Raw genomic sequence first — 27033 nt, 5'->3', positions numbered from 1 at the left:
AACCCTACTTTGAAAAATCTTATTACAAATGAGTGTACTTTGACAAACTTTAAATCTGAATTATTACTTTACCTCAGGCAAACCAGAAACAATCCTTCTCCTTTTTTTTTCTTAGCCAGTTCATTTCACATTTTCTTAATGGGTAATGGTACAGCTAACAGTTATTTTAATATTTTCAGGGTTTTCAAGGACCACGTCAGGTTCCAAAGAAAATGGTTATGACGGAAAGTGGTGAATCAGCTGCATCACATGAGGCTAAGAAAACTGGCCCTACTATTTTTTCTCCATTCTACAGCATGCCTCCTTTGTTTCCTACTATTGGCAAGAAAGATGTAAATAATATACTGGCAGACCCTGAGAACATTGTGACTTACAAGAACAGAGAGAGAAATGCCATGGATTTTTCTTCAGTTTTTTCTCCATCCTTCCAGATTAACCCAGAAGTGCTGTGTGAAGAAAATTATTTTTGCTCTCCTGTCAATACTGGAAATAAACTTTCAGACTCTTTACTGACCAATGAGCCTGTGAAAAGAGATAGTTTGGCATCTCACTATTCAGGAGTTTCACAAAACATCAGAAGCAAAGCACAGATAGTAGCTCTTCTGAAGTCCGAATCATCTAGTTCATGTGAGGAACTAGACTCTGAGATGACAGAGCATTTTCCTCAAAAACAATCACAAGGAAGTTTAAAAATTGCTACTAAACCAAAGTACCTAATTCAACAGGAAGAGTGTGCTGAGATGAAGAGCACAGAAAATTTATACTACCAGCATCAATCAGAAAATACCATGAGAAATAAAAGCCGGTGGGCCATGTATTTATCCTCACAGAGTTCACCTATACATTCTTCTACTGTAGATGGGAATGATACAGAAAGGAAACCCAAGGCCCAGGAAGATGATATAAATTCTAATTTGAAAGACCTTTCATTACAAAAAAATATACAGTTCTTTGAAACATGTGCTGAAGAGAGGAAAAAGTATAATGTAGACAAGTCAGTCAGTAATAATGATCAGTCCTGGAATCAGGAAGTAAAATTAGAAATTCCTTCATTCAATGAAAGCAGTAGCTTACAGGTTACTTGTAGCAGTGCAGAAAATGATGGTATATTATCAGAATCTGACATTCAAGAAAATAATAAAATACCTTTTAATCAAAATGACAAGGGGTGCGTTAAAGGATCAGTTCTTATTAAAGAAAATGCTCAAGACGTAAATACATGTGGAACACCGGAAAAGGAGTATGAACAATCACAGTCATCTCTGCCAGAACTGAAACATCTCCAAATTGAATCTAGTAATAATTCTAGGATCTCTGATGACATTACAGACATGATTTCTGAAAGTAAAATGGATAATGAAAGTCTTAATAGTATTCATGAATCTCTGATTAATGTAACACAACCATTTTTGGAGGTAACTTTTAATCTAAACAATTTTGAGACCAGTGACACTGAGGAGGAATCACAGGAAAGCAACAAAATTTCCCAGGATTCAGAGAGTTGGGTAAAGGACATTTTGGTTAATGATGGCAATTCATGTTTTCAAAAGAGGTCTGAGAATACAAACTGTGAAGAGATTGAGGGTGAACATTTGCCATTCTTAATATCTGTTAGTGACAAACCTACAGTGACATTTCCTGTTAAAGAGACACTGCCATCACAGTTTTGTGATAAAACTTATGTGGGTTTTGACATGGGAATTTGTAAAGCTGAAAACATGGGAAAAGAAATAGAGGAGTATAGTGACACATTAAGCAATTTTGAATCTTTAAAGTGGACTGATGATGTATACATAGATAATAAAGAAGATGCGAATAAACCTATCCAAGAAGTCAGAATTAACTATGATTTTGCTTTACCCCCGAATAAATCTAAAGGTATAAACATGAATTTACATATTCCTCATATTCAAAATCAGATTGCTGAAAACAGTAATCTATTTTCAGAAGATGCTCAACCTCAGCCTTTTATTTTGGGAAGTGACTTAGACAAAAATGATGAACATGTTTTACCCTCAACTTCTAGTAGTGACAACAGCGTCCAACTATTAAATACCAATCAGAATCACTATGAATGTATTGCACTTGATAAATCAAATACCCACATTTCCAATTCTTTGTTTTACCCACTGGGAAAAAAGCATCTTATTTCCAAAGACAGAGAAGCACGTATATCTGAACCTGAAGATTTGGGAAAGATTGGAAGTCCACCCCCTGACCATGTTGAGGTTGAAACTGCCAGAGAAGGCAAACAATGTTGGAATCCTAGAAATTCTTCAGAACTTTCGGGATTAGTAAATACCATTTCTATTTTAAAGTCACTATCTGAACACCGTACTGCTTTAGACAGCTTGGAAATATTGAAAAAGAAAAATACTGTCTTTCAGCAAGGAACTCAACAGACAAATGAGCCAGATAGTCCTGAAGGTTAGAATTGCATGTCTATTTTGGATTGTTTTCTTTATAGGTCTTTGAGCTATAAAGAAAGAAGATATTAGCTCTGGGTGCTACATTAAAGAATTACATAGTGTTTAAATAGGTAATACATGTACTTGGTAAAACCAATATTAATAGAGAATAGTAGCAATGAAAAGTCCCCATCCAACCACATCCCTTAGTCTACCCTTCAGAATTAGCTACAGTTTTCTTCTAGAACATCCTTCCATAAATATTCTATGCGTATATAAGCATATATTGGCACATTTATGTGAATATATGTCAAAAAAGTACATATATATGTACGTATGTGTGCGTATATGTCAATCTATTTTTTTCTTTTTGCAGACAGTCTCACTCTGTCAACCAGGCTGGAGTGACTCACTGCAACCTCTGCCTCCCCAGTAGTTGGGATTACAGGCATGTACCACCATGCTTAGCTAATTAAATCTATTCTTATTCATTTTTGGACAGGTACTAGGGAATACATTTTTTTAAAAAAGTGAGTTCTTACTGATACCTCTAATTCCAATCCTATACCACAGAGTTCTTTTCCTCTTTCCTCCGTTCCATAATTGTGTCTTTCTTTCTTTTTTTTAAGACAGAGTTTCACTCTTGTCGCCCAGGCTGGAGTGCAGTGGCGCGATCTCGGCTCACTGCACCTCCACTTCCTGGGTTCAAGCGATTCTCCTGCCTCAGTCTCCTGAGTAGCTGGAATTACAGGCGCCCACCACCACACCCAGATAATTGTTTTGTATTTTTAGTAGAGACGGGGTTTCACTATGTTGGCCAGGCTGGTCTTGAACTCCTGACCTCGTGATCCGCCCACCTCGGCCTCCCAAAGTGTTGGGATTACAGGCATGAGCCACCACTCCTGGCCCATAATTGTGTTTCTTTTTTTTTTTTTTTTTTTTTGAGACAGAGTCTCGCTCTGTTGCCCAGGCTGGAGTGCAGTGGCGCGATCTCGGCTCACTGCAAGCTCCGCCTCACGGGTTCAAGTGATTCTCCTGCCTCAGCCTCCCCAGTAGCTGGAATTACAGGCACCCGCCACCATGCCCAGCTAATTTTTTTTTGTATTTTTAGTAGAGATGGGGTTTCACCGTGTTGGCCAGGTTGGTCTTGAACTCCTGACCTCAGGAGATCCACCTGCCTCGGCCTCCCAAAGTGCTAGGATTACAGGCGTGAGCCACTGCACCCAGCCCTATAATTGTGTTTCTATACTCTCACAATATGAAAGGATCCTGGCTCCCAGTATCAGTATACCTTCTCAAATCTGCAATACCAGATAGCTTCCAAATTGTTATATCAATATTACTGCTAGTAAGAAACCTTTACAAATTTATGAAGTTCACAAATCCTTTGCAGTTTTTGTTTTCAGAATATGTTCTGTTGAGTGTATAGAGTTAAAATACTAGTTCAAAAATTGGGTTACTTTTTCTTAGCATGATTTATGGAGTTAAGTTCGTTGTTTATAGTCTGTGTGAGGGCTATTTTGTCCATCCCTATTGACCGATTGATTGATTGATTGATTGATTTTACTTTTTGAGACGGAGCCTCGCTCTGTTGCACGGGCTGGAGTACAGTAGTGTGATCTTGGCTCACTGCAGCCTCTGCCTCTTAGGTTCAAGTGATTCTCCTGCCTCAGCCTCCCGAGTAGCTGAGACTACAGGTAACGTGCCACCACACCCCACTAATTTTTTGATTTTTAGTAGAGACGGGGTTTGCCATTGTTGGCCAGGCTGGTCTCAAACTTCTGACCTCAGGAGATCTGCCTGCCTTGACCCTTGCAAAGTGATGGGATTATAGGCATGAGCCACTGCACCTGGCCCAATTTATTTTTATTTCTGACTATGTAAAATATTAACTGAGTTCAAAAGTCAAAGCTATATACAAACATACTCAGATTCCTTTCCTGTACTTTCTGTCCCATTCCTACCCACCTGCTCTAGGCAACCAATATACTTATGGTTCTTTTTGTAAAAATAAATATCTCCATATAGAAATTCTTATTTCCCCATATTCAGTAAAATACCAAATTCATATGCTTTAACACCTTGCATTTTTCTCTTAAAAATATATCCTGGGGCCTGGCACGGTGGCTCATACCTGTAATCCCAGCACTTTTGGGAGGCTGAGGCGGGCTGATCACCTGAGGTCAGGAGTTCGAGACCAGCCTGGCCAATATGGTGAAACTCTGTCTGTACTAAAAAATACAAAAATTAGCCAGGCGTGGTGGCAGGCACCTTAATCCCAGCTATGTGGGAGGCAGAGGCAGGAGAATCGTTTGAATCTGGGAAGCGGAGGTTGCAGTGAGCCGAGATCAAGCCATTGCACCCAAACCTGGGGGATAAGAGTGAGACTTCTCTCAAAAAAAAAAAAAAAAAAAAAATCCTGGAAGTTACTTCGTATCACTTCATAGGAATTGTCTTCATTTTATTTGTTTATAGCTCTATAATCTGCTATGTGGATGCACTATTATTTATTCAACTAGTCTCCTAATAGTAAAATATTATGCCCAATATTTTACTATTATTACAAATGGAAAATGAATAACCTCAATTTATATTTATACTTATCTATATCTGTATAAGTATATATAGTTTTTTTGTTTTTTTGTTTTTTCTTTTGGAGATAGGGTCTCACTCTGTCACTCAGGCTGGAGTGCAGTGGCATGATCTTAGCTCACTGAACCTCCACCTCCCAGGCTAAAGTAATCTTTCTCACCTCAACCTCCCTAGTAGCTGGGATTACAGCTGGGATTACAGGTGCACGCCACCATACCCGTCTGATTTTTTGTATTTTTGGTAGAGATGGGGTTTCACCATGTTGCCCAGGCTGGCCTCGAACTCCTGAGCTCAGATGATCTACCTGCCTTGGCCTCCCAAAGTGCTGGGATTACAGGTGTGAGCCACCATGCCTGGCCTGGATTTTTTTTTTTTTTTTTTTAACATTTGGAGATGTGTCTTCAGGGCAAACTTCTAAAATTAGGATTGCTAGGTACATGGGTAATAGATGGGTAGTTTTACAGATACTTCAAAGTTCTCTTTATAGGAATTAATCATTTCTCATTCCCATCAGTAATGTATGAGACTGGGTGTTTCTCCACTGCCTTGCCAATAGTGTCTTGCCTAGCTTTTGAATTTTTGCCAATCTAATAGATGAGAAATGGCTTTTCAGTGTATTTTATTTTATTTATTTGTTTGTTTTTGTTTTTGTTTTTGTTTTTTGAGATGGAGTTTTGCTCTTGTTGTCCAGGCTGAAGTGCAGTGATGTGATCTCGGCTCACTGCAAACTCTGCCTCCCAGGTTCAAGCGATTCTCCTGCCGCAGCCTCCCAAGTAGCTGGGATTACAGGTGTGTCCACCACACCTGGCTAATAGTGTATTTTTAGTAGAGATGGGGTTTCACCATGTTGGTCAAGCTGGTCTCGAACTCCTGACCTCAAGTGATCCACCCACGTCGGCCTCCCAAAGTGCTGGGATTATAGGTGTGAGCCACCACTCCTGACCTTTTCAGTGTATTTTAAATTTGTGTTTTTACTACTACAGGTGAAATTGAGCATCTTTTCATATGTTTAAACATCATTTGTGTATATTTTTCCATGAACTATCTTTTCTATCTACCCTTTTGTCCAGATTTTTAATGGATGTTGGTTTTTTGATTCTTAATTTATAAGAGTTCTTTATAAGAGATATTAGCCCCTTATGATATATGTTGTAAATGTTTTCTTTCAGTATGTCATTGATCTTTTGACTTTCCTTATGGTATGCTGGCAACAGCATTGTATTTTAAAGAATATAGTAGTAAATAATGTATATATTTGAATGTAAATGAGCAGTGCACTACTTCCAAAAGGTAAAATTGAACTTTTATTTGAGTATCTCATGTGATTCCTGAGAAAAATGTAAATAACTTATTGTACCTACTAAAATGATTCTTTGAAATGTAATTAAGTTTGAAGACAATTGTTAGTTTATTTTCTAAAATATTAAAAGTAAGTAGCCAGGCACAGTGGCTCATGCCTGTAATCCCAGCACTTTGGGAGGCAGAGGCGGGTGGATCACCTGAGGTTGGGAGTTCGAGACCAGTCTGGCCAACATGATGAAACCCTGTCTCTACTAAAAATATAAAAAATTAGATGGGCATTGTGGCAGGCACCTGTAATCCCAGCTACTCAGGAGGCTGAGGCAGGAGAATCATTTGAACCTGGTAGGTGGAGGTTGCAGTGAGCCGAGATCATGCCATTGTGCTCCTGGGCAACAAGAGTGAATAAAACTCCCATCTCAAAAAAAAAAAAAAAGTAAAAAGCTTTAATGAAAAATAAATATGAGTAGATAAAGTTATATGATACCATATAAGAATATAAAGTTCTAGCATGGAGATTTAGGGATTATAGAATTTAGTTTTGAAGGCCAGGTGTGGTGGCTCATGCCTGTAATCCCAGCACTTTGGGAGGCTGAGGTGGGCGGATAACCAGAGGTCAGGAGTTCAAGATTAGCCTGGCCAACATGGTGAAACCCCATCTCTAATAAAATATATAAAAATTAGCTGGGTGTGGTGGTGGAGACCTGTAATCTAAGCTACTGGGGAGGCTGAGGCAGGAGAATAGCTTGAACCCGTGAGGCGGAAGTTGCAGTGAGTAGACTGTCACTGCACTTTAGCCTGGGTGACAGAGCAGGACTCTATCTCAAAAAAAAAAAAAAAAAATTAGTTTTGGAAAACCAACTGGTTTCTCTCATCAAGTTGGAAAGAAAATTACAGTTGATTCTGATTATTTGCAGTAGTTCTGTGACGTCACTGCAAACACATAATTAGTAAATGGTAAACCTTGCTCCTATGGGAAATACAGGGTTAGGTTCCTGCAAGCATGTGGTCAGAACATTTTCATTAATTTATGAATACATAACCTTGTTTCATGTATATTTCTGCTTAAAGAACCTTATTTAATATATATTGTTGATTCATTAACATTGAACTCACTCATAGCCAACAGCAATATAACTCTTACCTATAAAAAACGTACCTAACATATGCACTTTCCTCATAAGGAATATCACAGTCTTCTTGCCCTTGGGAACACTAGACAGCACTATTCTTAGGGGACTTTTTTGTTTTTGACACAGAGCCTCACTCTGTTGCCCAGGCTGGAGTGCAGCGGCGTGATCTTGGCTCACTGCAACCTCCGCCTCCTGGGTTTAAGCAATTCTCCCACTTCAGCCTCCCAAATAGCTGGGATTACAGGTGTGTGCCACCACACCCAACTAATTTTTGTTTTTTTATTAGAGACGGGGTTTCGCTGTGTTGGTCAGGCTGGTTTGAACTGACCTCAGGTGATCTGCCAACCTCGGCCTCCCTAAGTGCTTGGATTATAGGCGTGAGCCACTGCACCTGGCCTCTTTGGGGACATTTTAAGTAGTGAAATTACCAATAAATAGCACAAAAATGAAAAATGTGGCACTAAACAACCACGAAAAAGATAATTGTTTACAACATAAGCTAAAACAAGAAGCCAGAGTGTTACCTTGAGAACATGCACTTCAGGCAATTTGTTTTTTGCTGTTCTATGTATGTCTGCAAATGACCATGAAAGTATAGCAAATACTGATTTGGGGTTACAAATAAACTTTAGGGAGTAGGCAGAATCCATGAGTAATGATCGACTAAATTCACTTTTTTGATACAAATATATTTCTCTAAAAAGGATTAAGTTGGTTGCTTGAGACAGTTTGAGAAGATTGAATCACTAGGGTATAACATACTTTTATGAAGTTTAAAGCAAAATTAGAGAAGAATAAATTTTGCCACCAATTTAGAATGTGTGAAAGTGATAAAACTCTAAATTTTTTGTGAGATAATTGTGTATAGCTTAGAAATGTTAATTTAGAATGTTTTTCTGGAGCAAAGGCAGTAAAGGAAAACAACATCAGTTTTCATCCAGTGTTTTTAAAAAACTTGTTAGAAATGTCAAGTTCCAAAATTATTTTTTATTTTATTTTATTCTGAATTTTAGCAGGAAAATAATGAAATCATAAATAGCAATTGCCTAAAAATGAAGTTTACACTAGTTATAGCTATGATTTTTTACTGTAATTGTCACTTTAAAATTAGTCTTTCTGTGATTTTAGAAGAGAAGAGATTATTGAATATGTACTTTTTTTTAAGAAAAAAAATTTCTATTTTTAAATGGATACCTGATAAGGTGGCAAAACTAGCCACCCTGCACTCCTTTCCATTCTGCAGGCTTACCAACTTTTCTGCCGTTTTGTATTCAGCCTTTTACCCGAGCACTTTTACCCTTGTCATAGCTGAGTTTTTTCTTCATCTCAACTTAAATGTTACTTCCCATGAGAAACTTTTCCTAATTCCTGTATCAAAAATAGTTCTGTATCATATCACTGTTCAATGAGATACCCTTTTGTATCATAATCTGAATTTATCTGGTTTAGTTATTTGTCTTTTGTGTCTCTCTTTTTTCAAGGAATTTTTTTTGTCTTGTTCACTGCTCTTTCCCTGGTGCCTGGCACACTGCACTTGGAAAATAATTGTTGAGTGAATTTTTTAGAATATAGAATTTTTTTCTTAAGCCATAGTAAAAATGGATTTAAGATAGACTAGAAATAGCATGAAGTGCTGTTTTTTTTTTCTTTTGTTTGAGACATGGTCTCACTGTCACCCAGGCTGGAGTGCAGTGGCGTGATCTTAGCTCACTGCAACCTCCACCTCCCGAGTTCAAGTGATTTTCCTGCCTCAGCTTCTTGAGTAGCTGGGATTACAGTTGTGCACCACCATGTCTGGTTAATTTTTGTGTTTTTAGTAAAGACAAGGTCTCACCATGTTGGCCAGGCTGGTCTTGAAATCCTGGCCTCAAGTGATCTGCCTGCCTTGGCCTCCTAAAGTGCTGGGATTACAGGCATGAGCCACCATGCCCAACTCTGTTTTTTTTTCTATGTTTGTTTGTACATAGCAACAGTATACTGGGAGTCTTGACTTTCTTGTTCCTAACAATTGTCCAGTACTTCATTTTTAGCATTTTTAGTATAGGTTATTAACTATTGGGTTAGTATTTATTTTTTAATTTGTGTAAAAATTAGTACAAGGAAACATTCCTACTATCGACTTAGAAAGTAAAAAGGCTTTCATTCTAAATATTTTTAAATTTTTATCATAAAAATGTTTTAATCTAAACAGAGAACAGTACAGTGAATCCTCAAGTGCTACATTCCAGATTGAACAATTACCAAGATTCTGATCTTAAAATTTAAGTTATATTCCTTGTTTCGGTTTTAGGAATAAGTTGAATTTTAGAGTACTGCTATATATAACAATGATATGATTATTTCTTTTCTCGATTCCAGTGAGGAAACCATTTATTACAGTAGTTTCACCAAAGTCTCCTCATCTGCACAAGGATTCTCAACAGGTACAGGGTTTTTTTCTAAGAGTATTTTTTTTTAATTTGATAAGAATGTTCTATAATTTGTAATAGAATTATAGTAATACAGTCCCAAGCTATCTTGGTTCATGACTCCTCCTGTATCTCAGTAATTTTTCATTGTCTTCCTCAGCCAAAAGAAATACCTAACAGTTTCATTTATTATGTAGTTAATAGTATTAAGCAACTCAAGTATTTCCTAGTAACTTTGTAAGCATTTTGTTTGTTAAAAAACACAGTTACATGGCTGGACGTGGAGGCTCACGCCTGTAATCCCAGCACTTTGGGAGGCCAAGGCAGGCAGATCACTTGAGGTCAGGAGTTTGAGACCAGCCTGGCCAATTTGGTGAAACCCCATCTCTACTAAAAATACAAAAATTAGCCAGGCATGGTGGCATGCACCTGTAAGCTCAGCTAATTGGGAATTAGCTAATTGAGAATTAGCTCAGCTAATTCTCCAAGCTGAGGCAGGAGAATCGCTTGAAACCGGGAGGCGGAGGTTGCAGTGAGCCGAGATCATGCCATTGCACTCCAGCCTGAGCAACAAGAGTGAGACTCCATCTCAAAAAAAAAAAAAAAAAAAACACAAAACCTCACAGTTACTAATGGAATGTGTACCTCTGTTGGGCACTATACAACTTCTCAAATCTTGGAATAGATTAGGTAACACCACCTTATTTCTTGTTACACATTGATTTTCTCATGATAATTGCTTTTTATCACAGCAGTTTCTCAGAACCCAGCTTCACAAAGGCGCAATGTCATTGAAAGAAATGTAGCAAGATCTGATGAAGAAACAGACCTGGAGTTAGTAGTTCATTAGGTGTCAGACAGATGTCAGGTGACACTGTTACCCTACATATAAAACACCTTGTGGAGTTCCTGTGAGTTCATTGTGCCACCTCAGAGTACCTTGTTGCATAGTTTGGTAACCATGGTAGTTATATAAAAAATAATAGTTCTAATTAGGATGAATTGAAATTCTAGGATAATTCATCTAGATTAGTGTTTCTTACTCAATGGGGATGCCGTTAGCACTTTTGGAGGGTCAGTTCTTTCATTATATGGCACTGGTCTTTCTACAGACATGTTTGGAACAAAAGCAAGTAGAATGTTTCACTTGCCTCCATTTTATTTTTGTTTTTATTTATTTTGAGGTGGAGTCTCTCTCTTTCGCCCAGGCTGGAGTGCAGTGTCATGATCACTGCAGTCTTCATCTCCCAGGTTCACTGCAGTCTCCATCTCCCAGGTTCACTGCAGTCTCCATCTCCCAGGTTCAAGTGATTCTCCTGCCCCAGCCTCCCAAGTAGCTGGGATTACAGGCGCGTGCCACCACACCCAGCTAATTTTTGTATTTTTAGTAGAGATGGAGTTTCACCATGTTGGCCAGGCTGGTCTCCAACTCCTGACCTCAAGTGATCCGCCCGCCTCAGGCTCCCAAAGTGCTGGGATTACAGGCATGAGCCACCAGGCCTGGCCTCACTTGCCTCCATTTTATATCTTACTTTATTCTCTATGTTACTGGTCCTTTTTCTCCCCTTTTAATAATCTTGATTTTTTTTCTTTTTTTTTAAATATAGAAAACAGTGAAGAAAAAAATAAAACCTACCCTACCTCTCAGAATATTTATTAATGTTTCCAGATATTTTTGTGTGTCCAGTTAAAAAAAAATGGTTAGATGTATATAAATAGTTTTATATCCTTTCCCCTTAATATCGTCGTATTATCTTACATTATTAATAATTCTTCTTAAACATACCTTTTAAAAGTTATTTACCATCCATCCTATGGCTATCTTATGCTTTGGACAAATAGTTCTCTGTTTTGGTCATTTAAATAATTTCCAGCATTTTGCTATTATAAGTAACACTTTAATAAATGTTTTTACACATAAATCATTGTTTGCATTTTAAATTTTTTCCTTAGATTTGATTCCAGAAGTAGAAGTAATTATTTGGAAGGCTAGGAACAACTTTCTTTCTTGGGTTCTTGATATTTTCTTTTTTTTTCCTTTTCTTTCTTTTTTTTGAGACGGAGTCTTGCTCTATTGCCCAGGTTGGAGTGCAGTGGCATGATCTCGGCTCACTGCAGCCTCAGCCTCCTGGGTTCAAGCAATTCTCCTGCCTTAGCCTCCTGGGTAGCTGGGACCACAGGCGCACGCTACCATGCGTGGCTAATTTTTGTATTTTTAGTAGAGATGGGGTTTCGCCATGTTTGCCAGGCTGGTCTCGAACTCCTGACCTCAGGTAATCCGCCCACCTCAGCCTCCCAAAGTGCTGGGATTATAGGCATGAGCCTCTGTGCCTGGCCATGATATTTTCAAATATAAAAATTTTAATGTTTTACAATTAGAATATTTATTTTACTTCATTTTTACTAGTACCATTGCGAGCTTTTTAAATTCTTGCTAAGTGACAATACTGTTTCATCAGGATTTTACTTTTTATGTATGTATTTTTTTCTGAGACAGGTTATTGCTCTGTTGCCCAGACTGGACTGCAGTAGTGTGATTGGCTCCTGCAGCCTTGACCTCCTGGGCTCAAGTGATTCTCCTGCCTCAGCCTCCTGAGTAGCTGGGACTACAGGTGCATGCCACCACACCTAACTAACTTTTATATTTTTTGTAGAGATGGGGTTTCACTATGTTCCCCAGCTGGTCTCAAACTCACGGGCTCAAGCAATCCTCCAACCCCAGCCTCCAAAGTGTTGGGATTACAGGTGTGAGCCACAGTGCCTGGCCAGTTTTAATTTCATATTAGTGATGGTGTTCTAGTATTTCTTTTTTTTTTTTCTTTTTGAGACGGAGTCTTGCTCTTGTTGCCCAGACTGGAGTGCAGTGGCGCAATCTTTGCCCACTGCAACCTCCTCCTCCCGGGTTCAAGCGATTCTCCTGCTTCAGCCTCCTGAGTAGCTGGGGTGCGCCACCACACCCGGCTAATTTTTGTATTTTTAGTAGAGACAGGGTTTCACCATGTTGGCCAGGCTGGTCTCGAACTCCTTACCTCAGGTGATCCGCCCACCTTGGCCTCCCAAAGTGCTGGGATTACAGGCGTGAGCCACCATGCCCAGCCCTAGTATTTCTTAAGTCTAATAGAAATTTATATTTTTGTTTTCTGAATTATTATTGCCTATTAGTTTATCTAAAATTAATATTCTATTCCTAAGATACTAAAAGAAGATGAAGTTGAACTAAGTGAACCACTTCAGTCTGTGCAGGTAAGTTATTTAAAATATAAATTAGCCACTGGACACGGTGGCTCATGCCTATAATCCCAGCACTTTGGGAGGCTGAGGCGGGTGGATCACGAGGTCAGGAGATTGAGACCATCCTGGCTAACATGGTGAAACCCCGTCTCTACCAAAACTACAAAAAATTAGCTGGGCGTGGTGGCAGGTACCTGTAGTCCCAGCTACTTGGGAGGCTGAGGCAGGAGAATGGCGTGAACCTGGGAGGCGGAGCTTGCAGTGAGCCGAGATAACGCCGCTGCACTCCAGCCTGGGTGACAGAGTGAGACTCCGTCTCAAAAAAAAAAAAAAAAATTAGCCAAATTATATTTGTATATATAGGTATGGCATGTAATTTTAAGTTTATAAATAAATTTAAGTTTGTATTATATATTGTCAGTTTTTGAAATCATTTGTAGTGATATTCATTTAGTATAAATGTACCATATGATCAATATAATTTGGTTAAATAACAAATTCTTTACCATGAAGTTAGTTTTGCAAACTTGCAAACATTACCAAACCCATGAGCCATTGACAATTATCCCTACAGCTCTGTTGCCTAAAACAGAACAAAATAAAAAAACACCTGTATTATGGCTACTTGCCATTTTTCATTCTTATGTAACAAGATTACACATATAAAATTATAAATAATTGGCAACTACAAAATTTAGCTTACAAATGATCACATTTTTGTCTTTTTTTCACTTGAAAAAATAAGGTTTAAATTTTTTTTTTGTTTGTTTTTTAAGATGGAGTTTCACTCTTGTCGCCCAGGCTGGAGTGCAATGGTGTGATATCGGTTCACCGTAACCTCCGCCTCCCGAGTTCAAGCAGTTCTCCTCCCTCAGCCTCCTGAGTAGCTGGGATGACAGGCATGCACTACCACGCCTGGCTAATTTTGTATTTTTTTAGTAGAGATGGGGTTTCTCTATGTTGGTCAGGCCGATCTCGAACTCCCGACCTCAGGCGATCCGCTTGCCTCGGCCTCCCAAAGTGCTGGGATTACAGGCATGAGCCACCACCTCCGGCCTAGGTTTAAAATTTTTTAAGGACAGGTATCACAGAGTATAAACTACAGATAAACACTATCACTATTTTTTCCCTTAGAATGAGTTGCCACTTAAATATCACATATTTTTTAAAAGTCTGTTGAAGCTGGGAGCAGTGGCCCGTGCCTATAATCTCAGTTACTCAGGAGGCTGAGGCAGGAGGATCGTTTGAGCTGAGGAGATAGAGTCCAGCCTGGACCACATAATATGACATAGTGTGATCCCCCTCTTATTAACAAGACAATAAAAATATGCTGTCATTCCACAGTAATGAAAAGTTCTTAATAATCTTTTGCAATAAAAATTATTTAAATGTTTTTAGCTTTAAGATAGGAGTACATTTGTATTTTTGTAATGGCTCTTTTTTTTTTCTTTTTTCAGACGGGTTCTTACTCTGTCACCCAGACTAGAGTGCAGTGGTACAGTCACAGCTCACTGCAGCCTTGACCTCCAGCGCTCAAGCCATCCTCCTGCTTCAGCCTCCCAAGTAGCTGGGACCACAGGTGCTCAGTACTATGGCTGGATAATTATTTTTTATTTTTTTATTTTGTAGAGATGGAGTCTGACTACATTGTTCAGGCTGGTCTCGAGCTCCTGGCCTCAAGCAATCCTCCCACCTCCGCCTCCCAAAGTGCTGGGATTATAGGCATGTGCCCAGCCTATAATGGCTGTTCTTACTACAACTCTCTGAAACAACCTCTTTATGTATGTTGGTGGTAGAAGGAACTTTCAAAACAGCGTGTTCTTTGAAGATACCCTTAATGCCACTTCTGCCTCATTTTTTAAAGTATAATTAACTACATATTGCAAAAGAGCTATTCTAGCAGAGAAGGTAGTATGCTAATTAATTTTGAAAACTGTATATTAGAAAATTGTAATTCTGGCTTGGCACAGTGGATCACACTGGTAATCCCAACACTTCGGGAAGCCAAGACAGGAGTATCATTTGAGGCCAGGAGTTTGAGATCAGTGTGGGCAATACAGTGAGACTCCAACTCTAAAAAAATTTTTTTAAAATAAAAATAATTAGGTGGCGTGGTGGCACATGCCTGCAGGAGGATTACTTGATCCCAGAGGTCAAGGCTGCAGTGAACAACGATTGCGCCACTGCACTTCAGCCTGGGTGACAGAGCAAGACCCTGTCTCTAAAAAAAAAAAGAAAAGAAAGTTCTAATTCTAAAATATAGGTTGAATATTTTTAAGAGCTACTTGGTTGACAGTTGTGCTTATATATAAGTGTTATTAAAGGAAAGTGACCATTATTTGAAGAAATATACTACTTTACCTCTTCGGTCTATTGGGGAAGTGTTTTTTCTTCATATTTGTTAAACATTTAAACAATTACTGTTGTAGTTGAATTCATTTTCTGTGTCTATCCAAGTCATATGAAAAATTATGGTTATTTTATATATTACTTAATGAACTAAAAATGACTTGTTGCTGTTGTCAGTATTGTGTTTTATGATTGCTAGGAGGTGATTCATTCTTCAAATAGTCAATTACACTTTTTCAATTTTTCTTCCTTTCATTTCTTACTAATTTTAAAATAGATGATCTGCATTAACATAGTATTAGGTTTGACAGGTGATTTATTATGTACCTGGCATTTTTTTATTTTTTCTTTTTCTTTTTTTTGAGACGGAGTTTTGCTTTTGTTGGCCAGGCTGGAGTGCAATGGCGTGATCTCAGCTCACCACAATCTCTGCTTCCAGGGTTCAAGCAATTCTCCTGCCTCAGCCTCCTGAGTAGCTGGGATTACAGGCGTGTGCCACCACGCCCGGCTAATTTTGTATTTTTAGTAGAGATGGAGTTTCTTCATGTTGGTCAGGCTAGTCTCGAACTCCCGACCTGAGGTGATCCGCCCGCCTCGTCCTCCCAAAGTGCTGGGATTACAGGCGTAAGCCACTGCACCCAGTTGTACCTGGCATTTTTTTCTAGTGTTCAAAGATTTAATTAAAAATTTAGAATAAGAATTTTCTAATATGCTGAGTTTTAAAATTAATTAGCATAGTGACTTACCTGCTAAAGTACCCCTTTGCCAGGGAGAGCTAGCTTGTATGTGTGTGTAGAGAGAAGCAAGATGGCAAGTGTGTTTTCACAGGGCAAACTTAAGTTTTGCAATTATTTTTCCATCAAAATCATGAACCACCTGTGAAACTATTCTAGCTAACTAGATAACTTATTCATATTTTATCCTAGTTCTCTTCCTTGGGAAGTAAAGAAGAGACTGCTTTTCTAGCTGTTATTCCTAAACAAATAGAGAGAAAAACCTGTGACCCTAAGGTAAAATTTGTGAAGAACATCGATTTCTTTAACCAACTATATATATATATTTAAAAAAACAAACAAACAAAAAAAACAAGTATCAGAGTTTTCACAGGCAGAAGATTAGTAGCATAATAAATGAGTCTGGTTTTAAGAACAAGAAAAACTATTTAATGACTCCTGCCCCCATTTTTGGTCTTAAACTTTCTCTATACTACTAATGAGCTGGTAATACAGTGTTTACATTATCCTTCCATACATAGGATACTCTAGGGGTTGGACACAAAGCCATGTAGAGTAAAATTAATGAATACTCTGTGGGGAACAAAATGAGTATCTTTATACCCTTTAACTTATTACAGTATTCTACCACTTATACTTCTGAGTATATAGAAGTATATGTAACCAACATCTAAGTAGTGCTACCTATTCTATATCAAAAATTAACAAAGACAACAGCATAAAAATGGATGGGTTTTGTAAATAGCAGTTCTACTCCTAAAACCCAACACACCTCTCGAAGAGATCTACATGGCAGCATAGAAGGCAAGGTACCTATTTTGGCCAGGCATGGTGACTCATGCCTGTAATCCCAGTACTTTGGGAGGCCAAGGCGGGTGGATCACTTGAGGCCAGGAGTTCGAGACCAGCCTGGTCAACATGGCAAAACCCCATCTCTACTAAAAATACAAAAACTAGCTGGGTGTGGTGGTACACACCTGTAGTCCCAGCTACTCTGGAGGCTGAGGCATGAGAATCACTTGAACCTGGGAGGTGGAGGTTGCAGCGAGCCAACATTGTGCCACTGCGCTCCAGCCTGGGTGACAGAACAAAACTCTGTCTCAAAAAAAAAAAAAGGTGGGGAGGCAATGTACCTGTTTCCTTGTGGGGAGTATACATTACCCATCAGACAAAGCAGAAGCAGAAATATATAGAATCTTTAACAGTTGAGACTCATTTTTATTGCAATGTTTATTTTTAAATTCAGAAGAATATTTTTCACCAAAGTCTTATTAAAGGGGCATTTAAATTAGATTTTTCTTTCAAATGTGTGATTTACAGTTCTTCATTTTTGAATAAGAGAATATTCAAATTATATATTACTGTCATTTTGTTAGTTAAAAATGAATTAATCCTTTACCTACATTCCTTTGACTCTATTACAGTCTTATTTTTCCACATTTTGGGTAGGCTTTACTTTGTATGGAGTAAAAAATCCTAGAACCCTCCAGGGGGCAGCAGAGAAAGCCATTTGAAGCCTGAAAACAGACTGAGTGAAAGAGCCTCTCTCTAAGGAACATGTCTACATTGGAATCACACTCTTAGGCCTTTGCTCTCAGAGCAGTAGGGTATCACATCTTTCTACTGAGAGGCAGAGAGTCCACCACCCATCCTGCAGTTGAGCCTGATATTTTACAAAACCCATAAGTAAAGAGAAATGCTGTTTGCATTCTTTCTCATTCTTCCCTTTCTGTTACTGGCTGTTTATTGATTGCTTCCTGTATACCAAGTACTGTGTTAAATATAGGTGGTACCTAGATGAAGCAAAACATCTCTGCTTACAAGGGGCTTACAGCACAATTAGTACAGAAATAAGGAAAAACTTCATTGAAGTATGAAGTTGTAAGTCTATAATATATAGTATTGTATGTAATGCATAGTTGTGTAATATATAGTGGAAGCATTGAGAAGCAACTAAATATTTCTGGTTTAATTAGCTATTATTATTATACTCATCTTTATGCTTGTAATAAAATTATACTTATTCATTTTTTTTTCCCTCATTGGCTATAAATCATCCTTTTTTTTTTTGAGATGGAGTCTCTCTATGTCACCCAGGCTGGAGTGCAGTGGCACAGTCTCGGCTCACTGCAGCCTCCAACTCCTTGGTTCAAGCAATTCTCTGGCCTCAGCCTCCCAAGTAGCTGAGATTACAGGCACGCACCACCATGCCTGGCTAATTTTTTATATTTTTAGTAGAGATGGGGTTTCACCATGTTGGTCAGGCTGATCTTGAACTCCTGACCTCAAGTGATCCACCCGCCTCGGCCTCCCAAAGTGCAGGAATTACAGATGTGAGCCACCATGCCCAGCCTAAATCATACTTTTTAATGTTGAACTTAAATGCAGTTAAATCGATGCACTTTGAATTTGTTACCCATAACGTATGTTTTAGGATAATAGGAGAATTTCCCGGTTTTCAGCATTAGCTCCTGGTAATTATTTACAATAGTTCCTGTAATAAAAAGCTGAATTATATATTATATTCTGTGTGTTTACTTTGTGAATATATATGTCAACCTATAGTTATGCAATTCTTATTTTTAATAATTTACCTGTAGCCTGTTGAGTTTCAAGGACATCAAGTCAAAGGATCAGCTACTAGTGGTGTAATGGTCAGAGGACACAGCTCACAGCTAGGATGCAGTCAGTTTCCAGATAGCACTGAGTATGAAAACTTTATGACAGAGACACCAGAGTTACCTCGCACGTGTATGCAGATTGACTTCTTGCAGGTAACAATATTTTTATAGTTGTATTTTGCCAAATCATTTTCTTTATGTTAATACTACATTTTGTGAAAATAGTATAGTTGTTTGTGCAGTTATAAGTTAAAAAGGAGTACAGTAAATTGACAAGAAGCATAATATCTCAAAACTAAATAATAAAAGTATTTTACTTGAAAGATGTATTACCTTTTTAAAATTGGGAGTTTAACAGATTACTTTTCACTTCAGAGAAGACTATAAATTCATGACAAAAGCAAACAGGTAGATTACACAGAGAAAATACTCACCTGTTTAACATCTAATAGATTTTTTTTCTTCTGATATTTCCTTTCTCTCTTTAAATATGACACTGAGTACCTCTAGTTGCTACCAAAGGCAGATTTCTGGGGATGAAAATAGAGGTCATGAGGTGAGAATGATAAGCATGTATTTGAAACAGTCTTCATCAAAGAGATTTTTTTTAAATTTCCCTTTTTGTCAAAGCATAATACATATTAGAAGAAATAAAGAAAAAAAAGCATAATACATATATGAAATAAGTAAATCACCACAAAGCATACGCATATAACCTCCACCTTTAACAAATAGAGCATTATCAGCATCCCAGAAGCTCTCTTTCTGCCCCTTTTCAATCACTACCCTTTTCACTTTTCCCTAAGATATCCACTGTCTTGACTTATAACCATCTATTAGTTTTGCTTTTAAAACTTTATATAAATAGAATCATACACAGTGTATTCTTTGTGTCTTCCCTCTTTTGTTTAATATTGCAGTTTTGAAATTCATTTATGTTGTTGCCTGTGGCTATAATTTATTCATTTTAATTGCTGTTGTAGTATTCTGTTGCATAAATATATCCCAATTTATCCATTCTTCAGATGTTTGTGTTATTTGTGTTAAGGGACTATTACAGATACTGCTGCTGTGAACATTCAAGTACCATCATGAACATGTACATATACACACGTGTGTGACATACTTCTGTTGGTTATATTACCTAGGAGTAGCATCATTGAGTCACTGAATAGGATATATTTACTTTTAGTACATAATGCCAAACTGGTTTCCAAAGTGGTTTATAATTTACATTTCCATTAGCAGTGTATGAGAGTGCCCATCACTCTATATCTTTACCAACACTTGATGCTGTTTTTGGTTTTCAATTTTAGCTATTCTGGTGGGTATATATTGGTACTTCAGCTGTAGTTTTAATTTGCATTTTCCTGCCTGATAGTGAGGTTGGGACCTTTTTTGTATGCCTATTGGCCATCTCTTTATCCTCTTTGATGTAGTGCCTGTTCAGCTTTCTTCCTTTTTTTTTTTGAGACGGAGTTTTGCTCTTGTTGCCCAGACTGGAGTGCAATGGCGTGATCTCGGCTCACTGCAACCTCTGCCTCCTGGGTTCAAGCAATTCTCCTGCCTCAGCCTCCCAAGTAGCTGGGATCAGGCATGCACCACAGAGCCCAGCTAATTTGTATTTTTAGTAGAGATGGGGTTTTTCCATGTTGGTCAGGCTGGTCTTGAACTCCCGACCTCAGGTGATCTGCCTGCCTCGTCCTCCCAAAGTGCTGGGATTACAGGCGTGAGCCACCATGCCTGGCCTCTTCCTCATTTTTTAATTGACGTGCTTATCTTTTAAAAAATTTTCTGGAATTCTTTATATAATTTGGATACCTACTCGTCAGTTGTATGCTTTGCAAATATCTTTCCTGACTCTTACTTACCTTTTCACTCTTAATGGTATCTTTGATGAATCAAAAATTTTTCTTTTTTTGTTGTTTTTTGAGACAGAGTCTTAACTCTGTCACCCAGGCTGGAATGCAGTGCATGAACATGGCTCACTGCAGCCTCAACTTCTTGGACTCAAGCAATCCTCCTGCCTCAGACTCTCGAGTAGCTGGGACTACCTGTGCCCACCACTATGCCCAGCTAATTTTGTTTTTTTAGACAAGGTCTTGCTCTGTCACCCAGTCTGGAGTGCAGTGGTGTGATCTCAGCTCACTGCAACCTCTGCCCCCTGGGTTCAAGCAATTCTCCTGCCTCAGCCTCCCTAGTAGCTGGGATTACAGGCATGCGCCACCATGCCTGGCTAATTTCTTGTATTTTTAGTATGGTTGCATATACATTTAGAACTAGCTTAACAATTTGCTTTGTTGGCCAGGTTGTTCTCAAACTCCTAGCCTCTAAGTGATCTGCCTGCCTCGGCCTCCCAAAGTGCTGGGATTATAGGCATGAGTCACTACTCCCAGCTGCCCAGCTAATTTTTTAAATTTTTTTGAGATGTTGTTTCACCAGGTTGCTGCTGGTTTTGAACTCCTGGGCTCAAACGATCTTCCTTCCTCAGCCTCCCAAAGTGTTGGGATTATAGGTGTGAACCACCACGCCTGGCCTAGTTTATCTTTTTTTTTTTTTTTTTTTTTTTTTTTTTGAGATGGAGTCTTGCTCTGTTGCCCAGGCTGGAGTGCAGTGGCGTGATTTTGGCTCACTGCAACCTCTGCTGTTGGGGTGATCAGACCTGACACCAGGTTGTAGGGGTGATGAAGTCTGGCAGAGTCAAAGGATTGAGAAAAAGACAATTTGAGAAGTAAAGCTGGGACCAGGCGGCCATCGCGATCGTGGAGGCTGCGAAGGCCCCGATCTCTGGGAGCCCATGCTATTTATTGGTAATCCAACGGAGAAACAGGTGGTGAGAAAGTGGAGGTCAAAAGGGCAGGCACATGATCTACAGCTGTGACAGTTTAGCATTTATAAGGAACATGTTCTGCTACTTGAGATAATGGGAATAGGAGCCTAGGAGGGCTAGAAGCAAGGAGCCAGCAAGTCTGCACACATTCCAGAGGACATTATGTCAGTCATGCAAGCCCTACCTCAGTTTCCCTCCCAACACTCAGCTTTTTCCCAACACTCCGCCTCCTGGGTTCAAGTGATTCTCCTGCCACAGCCTCCCAAGTAGCTGGGATTACAGGTGCCCACCACCACGCCAGCTAATTTTTGTATTTTTAGTAGAGACGGGGTTTCACCATGTTAGCCAGGCAGGTCTCGAACTCCTGACCTCATGATCCGCTTGCCTCGGCCTCCCAAAGTACTGGGATTACAGGAGTGATCCACCACACCTGGCCCTAGTTTATCATTTTTAATGTAATTTATTTGTTGTTTCCTTTACGATTAGTGCTTTTGTATCTTGTTTAAGAAATCTTTCTCTGGACGACAAGGTGACTCACACCTGTAATCCCAGGACTTTGGGAGCCTGAAGCAGGAGGATCGCTTAAGGCGAAGAATTCAAGACCAGCCTGGGCAACATAGTGAGACTCTGTCCCTACAAAAAAAATTTAAAAATTAGCTAGGTGTCATGATGTGTGCCTCTAGTCCCAGCTACCCAGCAGGCTGGGGTAGGAGGATCGCTTGAGCCTGGGAGATTGAGGCTGCCTTGAGCCATGATCACGCCACCACACTGGGTGACAGAGTGAGATCCTGTATCAAAGAAAAAAAAATATTTCTCTACCTCAAGATCATGAAGATATTCTCTCATATTATCTTGTACAAGCTTTGTTAATTTACATTTCACATTTTGATCTATAATTTACCTGTAATTGATTTTTATGTATTGAGTACATTTTATGTAAAGTTACTTGTTTTCTCCATATGAATATTCAGTTGACCCAGCACCATTTATTGAAAAAACTATCTTTTCTTCATTCCTTTGCCATGAATCAAGGGTCCATATATTAAGGGTCTCTTATTAGTTTCTCTTCTGATTTATTGGTCTGCAATTTCAGAAGTCACAAAGTATGTGTTTTCTTTCTTTCTTCCTTTTTTTTTAAACAATCTCACTGTGTCACCCAGGCTGGAGTGCAGTGGCATTATACAGGCTCATTGCAGCTTCAAACTCCTGGGCTCAAGTAATCCTCCCTCCACAGCCTCCCAAGTAGCTGAGACTATAGGCACACACCACCATGCCTGGCTAATTTTTTTTTTTTTTTAGACACAGGGTCTTGCTATATTGCCAGGCTGGTCTCAAACTCCTGACTCAAGCAGTCCTCTCACCTTGGTCTTCCAAAGTGCTGGGACTATAGGCGTGAGCCACAGTGGCTGGCCTATGTGCTTTCTACATATCTTTAAATCTTCCCACCTTATTCTTCTCATTTTTTTTACATTTGCATATATGTTTAGAACTAGCTTAATGGTTTTCACACATAACACACAAGCTGGGAATTTGGATGAAATTTCATTGCGCATGTCAATTTTGGGGAGAATTAACATTTTTATAATATGTTATTGATAAATTTTCAATATTATAAAAATATTTCCCTCTATTTCAATCTGCTGTAATATCTTCCAGTAATGTTTTACAGTTTTGGTATAGAAGTTCTCTATATATTATTTGTATATTTGATTTGTAGGAGCTCTTTGCTGTTTACATACTAAGAAAATTAACCCTTTGTCATTTTTTTCCACTATGTTAGTGCTTTGACTCTGATTTTTTTGTTTTTGAGAAGGAGCCTCACTCTGTTGCCCAAGCTAGAGTGCAGTGGCATGATATCGGCTCACTGCAACCTCTGTCTCCCAGGCTCAAGTGATTCCCCCACCTTAGCCTCCTGAGTAGCTGGGACTACAGGTACACACCACCAAACCTCGCTAATTTTTAAATTTTTTATAGAGATAGGGTTTTACCATGTTGCCCAGGCTGGTCTTGAACTCCTGGGCTCAACCGATACACCTGCCTCGACCCCCCAAAGTGTTGGGATTCTAAGCATCTGACACCGTGACTGGCCTGATTATGATTTTTCTAAAATTAAATGTTTTGATTTATATAATCAGATTTGTCAGTGTTTTCTGTGATTTCTGGAGCTCAGAACTCTTTAAGTATTCACTTAATGTTTTTAATTAATAAAAACTATTATTAATTAATAAAAGCACCTTGATGCTTTTAATAACTATTAAGATTTTGCACTGTCTTTAACAAGAGCTAATGATTACAGGGGCTACAGTAAAATTAGTTGTTTCTGAATCCCTCATTTATGTTCTTCCAGGCACCTGTAATATTAATAGCTATATTATAACTTTAAGATAAATATATATTCAATGTTTTCATTATTATAAATGTTTTAATATTTTCACTGCTGAGCCAATTGGTATACTATGATTACATTTTCTTCCCTCTATAACTTTGGGTTTTTCTGGTTTATAATTGTCTCTTTTTAAAATTTGCTTAGTGTTTTTTGAATACTGGGGCAAAGTTTTTCCATACCCTCAAAAAGCTTTATAAAATACTCCTTAATACAGGAATTCACACATACTTTTCATATAATCAGTGTCAGTTCCATTATTTTCCTATGGCATCTTTTCCAGGGTTTTCATCTGCCTGCTTCAGTATGCACTGTATAATTGACAACTTAAGAATGCCCATTGCCGCCTTCCTAGCATGAGTTGCTTACATCTTGAACACCACGTCTCCTTTCTTGTTATGCTGGAGTACATCTTTGAATACCTCCAAAGAAAGGGAGCAAGGGGAGATAAAATTTGGGAGACTTTGCATGTTGAAAATGGTTTTCTTTTGCTTTCATACTTGATTGATAGTTTGACTTAGTGTAGAATTTGGATATGATCTGCTTTATTCTTTTTTTTTTTTTTTTTAGTGTGTGTGTGTGTGTATGGGTACATTTTGAGATAGTCTGGCTCTGTCACCCAGGCCGGAGTGAAGTGGCACGATCTTGGCTCACTGCAACCTCTGCCTCCCAGGCTTAAGTGATTCTCCTGCCTCAGCCTCCCGAGTAGCTAGGGCCACAGGCACGCACCACCACGCCCAGCTAATTTTTTTTTGGTATTTTTAGTAGAGACAGGGTTTCTCCATCTTGGCCAGGCTGGTCTTGAACTCCTGACCTCAAATGATCCACCCACTTCAGCCTCCAAAAGTGCTGGGATTACAGAAGTGAACCACTGCTCCCACTTCTTTGTAATTTAAATTTAGCAGTGCCTTCTCTCTCTAGAAATATTATTACTATTACTATTATTATTATTATTAGAGACAAGGTCTCACTCTGTTGCTTAGGCTGGAGTGCAGTAGCGCAATTATAACTCACTGTAGCCTCAAACTCCTGGGCCCAAGCCAACCTCCCTGCCTCAGCCTCCTGGGTAGCTGGGACTACAGATGCACACCACCACACCTGGCTAATTTTTAAAAACTTTTTCTAGAGATGGGGTCTTCCTGTGTTTTCTGGGCGGGTCTCAAACTCCTGCCCTCAAGTGATCCTGCTGCCTCAGCCTCCCAAAGTGCTGGGATTATAGGTGTGAGCACAGTGCCTGACCCTCCCTCTAGAATTTTTTTTTGTTTTTGTTTTTGTTTTTTTTTGTTTTTAGATGGAGTCTGCCTCTGTCACCCAGGCTGGAGTGCAGTGGTGTGATCTTGGCTCACTGCAACCTCCGCCTCCTGGGTTCAAGTGATTATTCTGCCTCAGCCTCCCGAGAAGCTGGGACTACAGGTGTGCACCACCACACCTGGCTAATTTTTGTATTTTTAATGGAGACAGGGTTTCACTATGTTGACCAGGTTGGCCTCAAACTTCTGACCTCAAGTGATCCGCCTGTCTCAGCCTCCCAAAGTGCTAGGATTACAGGTGTGAGCTGCTGTGCCCAGCACAGAAACTTTTAATGACTTTAAAAAAATTCCTGGCCATGCGCAGTGGCCTCCCAAAGTGCTAGATAATCCCAGCACTTGGGGAGGTCAAGGTGGGCAGAGCACCTGAGCTCAGGAGTTCGAGACCATCCTGGGCAATGGGGCAAAACCCTGTCTTTACACAAAATTAAAAATTAGCCAGGCGTGGTGGCATGTGCCTGTAATCCCAGCTACCTGGGAGGCTAAGGCAGGAGAATCCCTTGAGCCTGGGAGGCAGAGGTTGCAGTGAGTTGAGACTGTGCCAGTGCCCTCCAGCTTGGGCAACAGAGTGAGACCCAGTTTCCAAAAAAAAAAAAAAAAAAAAAAAAATCCTGATATTCTAAAATTTCGCTGTCATGTGCTTTCCTTCAGGTTTCATTAATACAGTATACTCAGTGGGTCTTTTCATCCTGTAAATACAAATCTACTTGTTTTATGAACCTTTTTAAAAAAAATATTTCTTTGTTGCTTTTTCCCCCCAGTGTTTTCTAGATTTTCTTTCTAGAATTTTCTATCAAATATTTTAGTCCATTGTATCCTACTTTCAGCAACACCTGTCGCCTTCAGTTTCTGAGCCCTTCTATGGTTATTGGGGCAAATCAGTTTACTTCTTATTGGGCTTTCCTTTACTAGGTGCTTTGGTTGGATTTTCTTGATATTGCCAAGTCTATACTATTCCCCATCTTATTAATATTATATTGTAATTCAGGATTGCCATTGCTTCTTAGTTTCATCAAAGATGGAGTTTCTGTTTCTCATCCTCTATTTTTTGAGAGGAGAACACAATTTAGAGGTATTCCATATTGAAAAAGAAACATGTCCATTATTTTTATTTCTAGTTATTGTTATCTACATCAGTTATGATTATATGCTTTATATTCTGAGTTTACAAAAATGTTCTAAAACAAAATGATTAGATCTACAAACAGATAAGTGCTTTTTTGAATAAGCGTGACATTGCTTGCACGTAGCAATCTCTGGGCTTACAAAAAATTCTGTATTTTTATCAAATTCTGAGATACTACCACTGTAAAAAGCACCAGTTTGTTATATAGCACTAAGAAAGAAGAGCAGTCATTTAAACATTACACAATGTTTTATATCCTAGACTTTAAAAACATTATAAAATACTTACTGTGGTGAAAACCATATATCATAAAATTTACTATTTCAACCAGTTCAATAGTGTTAAGTATATTTACGTTGTTTTGAAATGGATCTCCAGAACTTTTTAATCTTCACTTAGACTTCTAACGTTATATTTATTGAAAGAATGCTTTTAAGCTTATTTGGGCATACATATATTTTGATATATATATATATTACACACACACACACACACACACACACACACACACACAAACATATATATCTATGTTTTGTAGAGACTGGCTCTCACTATGTTGCCCAGGCTGGTCTCCTATCCTCAAGCGATCCTTTTGCCTTCGCCTTCCAAAGT

At 38.8% G+C, this 27033-nt stretch overlaps 1 protein-coding gene across 9 annotated transcripts in view; it reads left to right on the top strand.

Moving 5' to 3' along the window:
* ZGRF1 (zinc finger GRF-type containing 1) overlaps positions 1 to 27033 on the top strand; it is a 99073-nt gene that overhangs the window by 17465 nt on the left and 54575 nt on the right. For 5 of the 9 annotated variants that reach the window (XR_008502299.2, XR_008502300.2, XM_054486462.2 and 2 more), the window contains 5 exons: positions 180 to 2427; positions 9791 to 9855; positions 13033 to 13083; positions 16347 to 16430; positions 18755 to 18928. Coding sequence is in view for 7 of the 9 variants with exons in the window: in XM_054486462.2 (XP_054342437.1) it covers positions 180 to 2427; positions 9791 to 9855; positions 13033 to 13083; positions 16347 to 16430; positions 18755 to 18928 (2622 nt within the window). In the remaining 2 variants the exon portion in view is untranslated. The remainder of the gene's footprint in view (positions 1 to 179; positions 2428 to 9790; positions 9856 to 13032; positions 13084 to 16346; positions 16431 to 18754; positions 18929 to 27033) is intronic. The other 4 variants (XM_054486464.2, XM_054486465.2, XM_054486466.2 and 1 more) reach the window with 4 other exon arrangements.

The sequence above is a fragment of the Pongo pygmaeus genome, chromosome 3, assembly GCF_028885625.2.
Source record: "Pongo pygmaeus isolate AG05252 chromosome 3, NHGRI_mPonPyg2-v2.0_pri, whole genome shotgun sequence".
Classification (NCBI taxonomy): Eukaryota; Metazoa; Chordata; class Mammalia; order Primates; family Hominidae; genus Pongo; species Pongo pygmaeus.
This window is presented reverse-complemented; position numbering and strand designations above follow the sequence as displayed.